The sequence below is a fragment of the Pteropus alecto genome, unplaced genomic scaffold (assembly GCF_000325575.1).
Source record: "Pteropus alecto unplaced genomic scaffold, ASM32557v1 scaffold14, whole genome shotgun sequence".
NCBI lineage: Eukaryota > Metazoa > Chordata > Mammalia > Chiroptera > Pteropodidae > Pteropus > Pteropus alecto.
The window spans coordinates 5,796,856-5,806,385 of record NW_006436810.1 but is presented as its reverse complement, the minus strand read 5'-3'; the positions used below and the strand labels follow the sequence as shown (position 1 = coordinate 5,806,385).

General features: G+C 40.6%; 1 protein-coding gene across 1 annotated transcript in view; it reads right to left on the bottom strand.

The window, feature by feature from the left end:
* Positions 1-2,004: 2,004 nt before the first annotated feature.
* Positions 2,005-9,530, bottom strand: part of ST8SIA3 (ST8 alpha-N-acetyl-neuraminide alpha-2,8-sialyltransferase 3) — a 7,984-nt gene continuing 458 nt past the window's right edge. Inside the window, exons 2-4 of the mRNA XM_006913697.1 lie at positions 8,231-8,353; positions 5,271-5,828; positions 2,005-2,778 (exon numbers count right to left, since the gene is read on the bottom strand). Coding sequence (XP_006913759.1) covers positions 2,496-2,778; positions 5,271-5,828; positions 8,231-8,353 — 964 coding nt within the window. The 3' untranslated portion in view covers positions 2,005-2,495. The remainder of the gene's footprint in view (positions 2,779-5,270; positions 5,829-8,230; positions 8,354-9,530) is intronic.

Below are 9,530 nucleotides of genomic sequence, written 5' to 3'. Positions count from 1 at the left end.
AACAGGAGGTAAGCCTGATCTCTAAGCCCTTCCAGTTCTGGGAGACAAGTCCATTTTCCTCAGCATTCTGAGTTCTTGTAGATTAAGACGGAGCCAAGAGTGAAATGAGATTTAAAAAATCTCCCTGAACTTAAAACAAATAAACAAACACTTGGCATAATGATGAGATCTAATTGGTCCACCATAGACCAATTAACTGGTTTTAGGGATTCTGGTCTTTCGCTTTTTTAGCCTGCATGGCTATTTAGTGAAATCTAATGGGCACATTGGGGATTAAAACTCTAGAGTCAAACTCTGGCCGGTGTAATATTGGCATTAATATTACTTAGCTGTAACCAAATGAACTAAGTGCTTAGGAAGAGCCAACTAAACACTTCTGTCAGTTATCAATCTTGCAGTGATCCTAACAGCACAGCATGAGAACTGTGGTACAGTCCTCTTTAAAGTGACAGGGAACAGCATAGTGTGGTTTTGATGCCCAGCAAATTATGCCATTGACTTTAAAATGTTTTTAACATCTCCCCTTCTAATTATTTCAAATATTGAGCTGTTTCAGTGCTTTTGACTTTGAAATATCTATTCCTATTTTTTCCCATCTATTTGGATGATTTCCACCTGTACTATGTTGTAATATGTGTTACAGTTGGTAACATGTTTGAACCTGTATGGGTTTTTTTCCCTTAGTTAATATTTGGATCTGTGTAGGCTGCTCTGATTAGCTTTTTGAAAAAAAGTGGAATACGATATGACAACTCCTTGTTAGAACCAGGCAGAACATGAGCATAAGGACTGTGTCTTCCTTATTGTATTTGGTTTAATTTTAGGCATGATTATACCTTTTCAAAGAATGGCAATGAGCTGATTACTGATCTACAGCAATTATTTTCAACAGTATTTATAACATTACAAGCAATCCAGATAAGATTTCTGGAAAAGAATAAGCTACCCCACCCGAATGTATTATAATTGTGCTTGACTGGCATTTGGAAAGAAGAAAGAAACTCTTATTAAAATTTAACATCAACTTGGCCAGACTTTGGGCTGAACTGGAAGAACAAAGTGCTGCTCAGTTAAAAGCCAGGGATGGGACTGATGTGATTTCTATTCCTAAGGCTGAAATAATAAACAAGAGAATGGCCAACTAATTCCTTAATGGCGAGTCTACACATCTCAAATTCCAAGAGTTATTTAGTGCCAGATCTTGCCACCACACAATGGCTTTTCCTTTTGAAATGCTTAATTTGTAGGTACCTAGATCTGATTTCAGTGGAAAGAAGGAATAGCCAGTATTTACAATCGTTTTGAAGGAAACGAATGGTTCTGGAGCGGTGCTGGTGGACAGATACAAGGATACTGAAGATGACCTCAGCTGAGCACTATCTGTCACATGGGGGCCCAGCCTGGCCAACCTCTAAGCTTCTACTGTGCTCAAATCCTGCTGGTTCTCAAAGGCTGTGAATCGGCAATGTGGTTACAACACTTTAAGGTATACGGGATCCATAAGAACTTCTAAGCATTCTTCATCCTTCTCTATATGTCCCAGCTGCTTAAGCTGACTCATTGTTTCTATATTCTGAGAGAATTCCCAGCCCAGTGCTTGGGTAGCGATTGTGGGAGGCACTAAACTGAGGCTAGAATGCCCTTGCCCATGTGGCAACAGTGATTTGCCATAATAGCACTCACATCAAGAGATGTGATGCCACCCACAAAATAGGCTTTCTTTGTGATCGTGAAAGATTCACTGCATTATATGCCACCCACCAGAGAGGGACCACTGTGCTGTAGAATGACTGTCTGGACTAGTGAGAACTTCATAAGAGACATTTCTTATAAAAGTAATCATAAGGAGATCCGTCATGATTTGCGGTTTGCCATGAAACATCAAAGTTACTCAGAGCCTTAAACACATCAAGTACAGATGCAACACATACAAGCAAAGCTAATTCCATAAGATTCTTAGCAAATTATTAAACTCCATGGTGACGGGGTAAGGGGAGTGGTTATAGGGAGAAAGATGGAGATAGATAAGAGGCAGAGGCTGAGGCAGAGAGGGAGAGATGATATGCAACTAGTTATGTTTCCATTTCAAAGAGTCTGATCCCACTAAGACAAAACTGAAATCCTGCCCAAATTGGCTAGGGGGCCTCTCATTATGAGGACTGTATCTGAGCAAAGCTGCAGAAACTACAGCTCTAGTCCTCATAAAAAATGGGAGGCAATTTAGTATTAAAATACAAACATGAAAATACTTCAAACCATTTCGTTAGCAGCATGTTCCAAACGTAACATTCCTTCTATCAAGTTTAAATCATGTGGCTTCATTGCATCTGCCCTAAGACCCTTAAAAGAGCAATGCAAAAGAGGGAGAGAAGATATCTTTCCTTAAATGGCAGACAATCACTGTAAGAAATTCTCTAGGGTCCTATTCTGACAACTATTCAATTTGATTTGGGGCACTTTTTAAACAGCCATTTGGCACTTTCTGTTTGGAGTTCTTAGGCACAGTGTGACAGAGTCAGCTTGGTGAGCCCTTCCCCATGCATTCGGTACAGCAGCTGAAACTCAGCAGGCAGCTGGTGGGACTCCTGCCACTTGGTGGTAAATTTGGTTCCTTTTTTGTCATAGTAATGGTATGGAAGATCTTCCCTTGTGTTGGGGTCAAATCCAAAAGGCCAAAATCCATACAAGTGGATCTCTTCACATATTGCTGATGCAAGGGTGTACATAAGGATACCTGTGCTCAGACGTTTGGGTGACAAATGTTTGTTTTTCCAGTACCTGTGAACAACAAATACATGTGGATTCAGAGGCCAGTGTTTGTTTCAGTCAGCTAGGTCATCGTAACTGGGCAGGGCGGTGAATTTGTCTAAGCAACTTAGACAGTACTTGCTTTGAATCTATCTTTTAGACCACAAAACACCTCTGGGGAGGACTGGCTGCATAATTTGTGAGACCGAGCGCAAAATGAAAATGTGTGTCCTTATTTCAAAAATTATTGAGAATTTCAGGAGGGAGATAACAGATTATTAAACCAAGTGCCGTGCCCTTCTGAGAACAGGCTTCTGTGCGACCGAACAGGTCGCACACGTTTGAACCTGCCTCTGGGTTGTCCTGGAGAGTGGTGGACCTGGCTCAATGGTGACACCACAGAAGCCCACCAATGAAAATTACTTCACTTTCTGTACACAAAGGGCCCTTGGAAGTGGGAAGAGGTTGTTTAATCTGAGGAGAGCTCCTTACCCAAAGCTAGAGATTAAATCCTTCTTTCTGGGTATAGAAAGATTGTGGGGCCTTATTTTTCTCTACCCTCTTGTAAAAAGTTATGTTCCCTGCTCCTCTGTCTTCCCAAACCTTCCTTTAGCATGTCAGGACCTAAGAAAAGTATTTATACTCTTTCTGTTTTTAAAAAAAAGCTAAGTTATGCTTGTAGCTTGTTTCATATTTAGATAGTATTTTGAAGGCTTCTAATTTACATTGCCTGCTTATTGAGACTGCTGTGGTGTGTGAGTGAGTGTGAGAGTGTGTGCGTGTGTGTATGAGTTTATCATTGGCTGTACAGGCAGAATTAAACCGGTTATGAATCCGGTTTCTACGGACGGTATTTCCTTTTAGTTTCCATTGAACCAATGTTTTTGGTTCAAGCCTGAGTGGCTGTGGGGCACTATGGCTAACTCCCTGGGCTTTCTCAAAGGCTGGGGACAGGGCAGGCCACAAAGGCTGTTTTCCTGAAGTTTCTAAGCACATGCAGTGCCTTCTTCACTTGAAGGCTTACAGATAATCATTCCAGTTGAAATTTAAAAGTTCAGTCTTGGTTTTAATATTTTAACCGAAAGAGTTGGAATGACTAATGATAGTTCTTTTTGTACAGCTGAACTTCAATAAAGCAAAAGGGGAGCAAAATGATGAGGTCAAAGGATCACAGGATGGGCTAGTAGGCGGCCTGGCTTCTCACTCTGGTTCTGCCCCTCTGGAGTAGAGACATTGGCAAATAACTCTTGTTCTTTGTACCTCTGTCAATTCATCTTTAAACTTAGGAGTTGGGCTCCATTACCTCTTAAAAAGGTAACCATACAACCTGGGAAACTGGGACAGTCTCAGTTTTTGTCTGTTATCCCTGTTGTAATTATTAATAGCATCCTCTTTCTCTTAAAGAAAAAGTTCCAGTGTGGACTATAAATGACGGCGTCACTCTACCTGTTAGATACATACCAGTTTATTAGATGATGATTCCTCCTTCTATGAGGGTCAACTAAACAGATCTTAAATTTGCAAGACTTTAGAGGATTATAGGATAGGAATAATCTACTACGGGATAAAAATCATTAGCATTCCTTTCTTACCCAGGCCTCCCAGAAACCACTGTAACTTGTAGTAATATCTGGACAGTACATTACGACATTAGGGCTACTTGCAATGGGAAAATTCAAGTTGAGGCAATTTCCTCAGATGATTTAAAGAAAAAAAATCCTACAATTAATCTTGCTTTATAAAATGCCCTGGATTAGTGGCTCCCAATTCTGAATGTATATTCGAATCATCTGGGGATTTATTAAGAAATACCAAGTGCCTGCCCCATCCACCCCCTTCACCAGACAAATTACATTAGAATCTCTTGAAGTAGAGCCTAGGAACAATATTTTTTAGTTATTCCAGTGATTCTAATATATAGCCAGAGTTAAGACTCATCAAACTAGATGAAAATATTGCATTTCTGGACAATCTGTCTATCAAATTACAAGGGATAGCAATTAGCTCATAAAATACTTTTCATATATTTTGGCACTCAAATCCAAAATTATAAAGGCAGATTATATAACTTATGATTTATCTAGGTGGTTGTCTGATATTGAACATCTATAAAGCACCAAATATCAAAAAACATTTTAAGTCAATTGCATCTTTAAAAAAATTGCTCAATTTGTCTAATTTTGCATTGGCATAATCAAGGCATAACTACCCATTTAAAGAATATTCTTGATCTGTGATGATTTCCATGACCAAGGTATGGGACAGGGAATATAGAGAGGGGAGGCTAATGAACCACCAGTCCCCCAACTCGGCACTTGGTTACCAGCTGGGGGCAGGAGATTGAACTTCTTACCTAGAACGATTCATTCATTCATTCATTCATTACAAAGCATAGGAGTTTGACCTAAAGTACTAAGCTAACCACAACAGCTAACTAATGAGAAAGCTCCCACCCCCAAGAGATTATAATATTGATTTGCCATCTGGTGGGGTATGAGTTAAAAGCAATAAAATATACACACCTGTTGACATGTTGCATTATATTTCCAGGCCAAGCCAATTGGACCTTTAACTGACCTCTGTGTTCAACAAAAAAGTCAACTAACGTCCTGGTAACAGTTGCTGAAGTGTGGAAGAAAAATGCAGGGATCCAAAGAATGGCCCCATCGAGCTTTTTTAAACTTAGGAAAAAGTTGTTACGGTCCTGAATGGTCAAAAGATTGTTGTAATATTTTTCCAGGATGCTGGGGTTGAAGGTGGTAAGGTTGGTTTTCCTTCCAACATCTCTTTGGAAAGCCTCCGTAGGGGCAAAATTGCAACGGAAAACAAAATCTGACTTATCTATTTCTTGTCCACACCGGCTCCCTGTCAGGATACCACTATTTCCGACCACAGCACAGATATTATAATGCTTATTCAAAATGGGTGACACATCTGGAAGAAGTGATCGGAAGTTATTGCTAATAGAGAAAACATATTTATGGTTGGAATAATCATAGTGCATCAGTTGTCCGATCCGAACACTATTCTTGGTCAAAGAAAAATTTTTTATTACATCGACATGCTGGAGAATTTCTTGCCTAAAATAAAAAGAAATTCATTAAATGCATTCCATTCAAAATTGATTTTCCATCTTATGGCTTATGCTGCCATTTATTTCATTCAGACAAGAGTTGTAGGTACACTGAATCCAAGAATGATTATACATACACAGTAATTGTGATCTGTGAGGGGAAGACTGCTTCAGAATCTACAGACATGCTAATCTCTCAGTAAAGTTGTAGATGTAATCCTTCAAGGTTTGCAAACATTGTAACTTACAGTTTTAGCTGCCATTCTCTGGTTTTCTGCTATACATGAAGAGTGTATTTGATCATGGGGGAGGTACAGGCCAAATTGTGTCAGAAAATACAGGAAGACAATTTATATAGGCCCCAAAGAGCTCATATTAATGTACAAACACTGGTGACTTAGAGTTTGTAACTAGGGACTACTTGTTTGCTATTGGACTGCAGTGTTCAAGGAATATCAAATATCACTGGTGTCCAAATAAGAGCCAAATAGGTATGAGTCAGTATAGTACTATCTATTATTAAAATATGAAAATGGTAATAGCAGTGAGTGTAGTTGAATATTTAATAGAAATGAGGTAATCTCATTAAAGTCCTCTGAATAATGAAACAGGGATATTTTTCTACTTGATTATATAGAAACACAATTAGTTGGAGATACCTAATCCTTCGAAAATGAGGCTATTGTAAATCCTGAAAGAGTGCATATATTCTAAGAATTCAGAGAATAACAAGGCAAGGGTGATACTCAGCACTAATTTCAGGTTGCTTTCATATTGAACTTTAAGTAAAATTAAGCATCTCTTAAAGTCTGAGCTATTTAAAATATTTAAGAGAGACCAGTAATATGTTACTTTGCTATTCTCCAATTCTAAGAAATTACATTGAATTTTTGTCTTCTGCCTAAAAAAAATTAGCAGGATTGAAACTAAATGCTTTGCATATCATCACTTTACCTGGTACTTTATTTTTATAAATTACTTCATTTGTCAAAGTATAGAACAACATAAAGCGAAAGCTTTAATCCAAAACTTCCAAAGTTACCAAAACTATTCTTTACAAGCTGTTACAAAGGTAAAGTGGGTTTAAAATGACGCTGGGGAAATTAATTAAAGATTACCTAACATATAGACTGAAAAAGAGGGAAGTTTTGAGAAAGAAATATTGTTCTGGCTGAGCATTTAGATCACATGGACTAGTATGGGAAGAACATTTTTACTGAGTTAGAAATATGTTTTGGGAAAAGATATAATGTGTTCTACCCCTTAAATTTTTCTGGGTTGCCTATAAAATTAGTATTGAATTAAAACCCAGTAGTTAAAATAAGGCACTTCTAGGATTTTAGAATTAATTATTGTCAAAGATTAATTTCTCATTAAACAGTGTTTTAAAAATTTTAATCATAATCACATGACTGGATGTCAGCTTTTTAAGTAAACAGCATTTTCATGACACCATGGATATCTGCCAAATTTGTTTAAATTCTGTCATTAGATTAAAATAAAAGAGAGGGAAATAACTAGAAATGCTTTGACCAAAACACAGTCTCCTAAATAGACTGGTAAAATAAGTATTTAAAATAAGTATTCACACCCCTAATGAATACACTAGGTGGCCCACATTCCACTTCACAACATAATAATCCTACCAAGAAGGAAGAAGTAATGATTTATTTGGGGCTGCTAAGAGTAGCCCAGAATCACTGAGGAGAATAAATAAATTTGAATAAATCTCATCCTTCTTCCCCACCTCAAACAGAAAACAAAACAAAACAAAAAAACCTCAACCCATTACCCCCCACCTCATTAGCTCCTGCACGTATAAATGAGGCTGCTACAAGACAACTAATAAAAATGATGTTGGGTAGCTATTACAGTATTTTAAAAGCTGTAAAGGTTTAATGAAAACACATAGGCAAAACCAAAATAAAATCATACTTAAATACCTGCATATATTTGGACCAAGATTGTGAGTACTAATTTTATAGGGATGGATTATGGTATTTTGTTTCAATGAGACAATATTACTTAATTTTTCAAAAATTTTTCAGCGGGGGAATGAAAATGCATTGGGTGGTATTTTTACAATTAACTTTAATTTTTAATAGATGGCTTTGGCAGTGTTAGCCATGCATGTTAAATACAGAAATTATGGTGCTCAATTAAGCCCAAATTAGGGAGGATACTGGAAATATCTTTTTTCTTCCATTTAAATTGGTCTTCCTGATTTTTTATTTTCGAAGGCACTACATACATAAAAAAGGTTATCAATCGGCCTTTGTACAGTCAGGTCAGGAAGACAATGCAAATACACCTAGGCGGTGGGGGATAGAATTTTGTTGTTTTGGATTACTTTGTTTTTTGAGCTCCAGAATTCAAAAACACCGTTTGGATCTTTTCCCCCTGTCCTACCTTTGATGTAAAAACGCTGTCCGATTAAATGTCCACTTAGAAGGTTTCTCTTGGAGTTCGTGGGTCAGAGAATTCGTAATGGGCACAAATGACGGATTTAGAAACTTCAGCGCAAACTGTGACCTGGAGAGGAGTGTGAGTATACGAACAAACGTGCTGGCCTCAGCTCGGGGGAAGCCAAGGTAGCCATTAAAGTTCAGCGGGCTGGGGGCGGGGTAGCTGGCACACGCGCAGGCTCCATCCCGCCCCAGAGACCCCTCTTATTTGGTCCACTCTCTGCTCCCTACACACACCGGGAGGAAGAAAGAAAACTAGGGAAAGCCGTCTCCATTGTCCATCCCTCTGGGTGCGGGAGAGACCATAAAATGGCCGTCTCGCGGAGAGCAGGGCGGGAGCGGGGCACTGCCGGAGCCGGGTGCGTGGTGCGTGGCGAGGACCAGGGAGTCAGCACCAGGGACAGCGCCCGCGCCGCCCCAGCAGTCCTGGTGAATTGATTTTTGGAGAAAGGGCAGAGGAAACCGGAGACCTAGGATAAGGCTGGGGGTGGTTCCTGCCTTAACCTCTTCCTCCCCAGCCTAGGGCTGATTTCATTCCTTGTCGTCTTACTGGGGACCCCCGGAAGCCGCCGGCCAGCTCCTCTCTTCTACCCAGGTGGGGCTTCTCTAGGTTCTGCACCTCCGGCCCGGCTTGGACCACAGGTTGCAGTTTGTATTTGTCACCGTCCATTAGGAGGCCCTGCTGGGACAGCTCCTAGGGGGTCAAATATAGGGGCAGGGATTCTCGAGCTGTGCCGAGCTGCGCCTGGCGCCTGCCCAGTCCAGCCTCGCTCCCGGCGGAGACTTGGACCTGGGGGAGGGTAGGCGGCCCTTAGGAGGTTCGCTTCCCGCAGAAGGCGGGGGACTTGCAGAAATCCCGGAAAAGGGGGACGTGGCAGCGTGGAAGGATCGAGGTAGAACACCCCTGGGGCTTCGTGAGAATAGACCCGCGCATCATTTGATGGTATGCTGGGTGAGGGAGAGGAGTGGAGGAGCGCGCAGAGAGAGTACGGCGCCTGCGCCATTAAATCGACCCTTGACCATGCGGAACCGGCCTTGGAGTCTGCGGACTCCGCGCGCGGAAGGCGCTCACCTCACGTCCATCTCCCGTTCCCTCCCCTCCCCCCAACACACACACACTGCCTTTCCTTCCACCGTCATTCTCCTTAAACCCTACTCCCATTTTGGAAATGGGGGAAGGGATGCCGAGGAAGAATACGAGAAATGCAGTCACATGTATTAGGATAAAATTAGGCGTTTAGGGG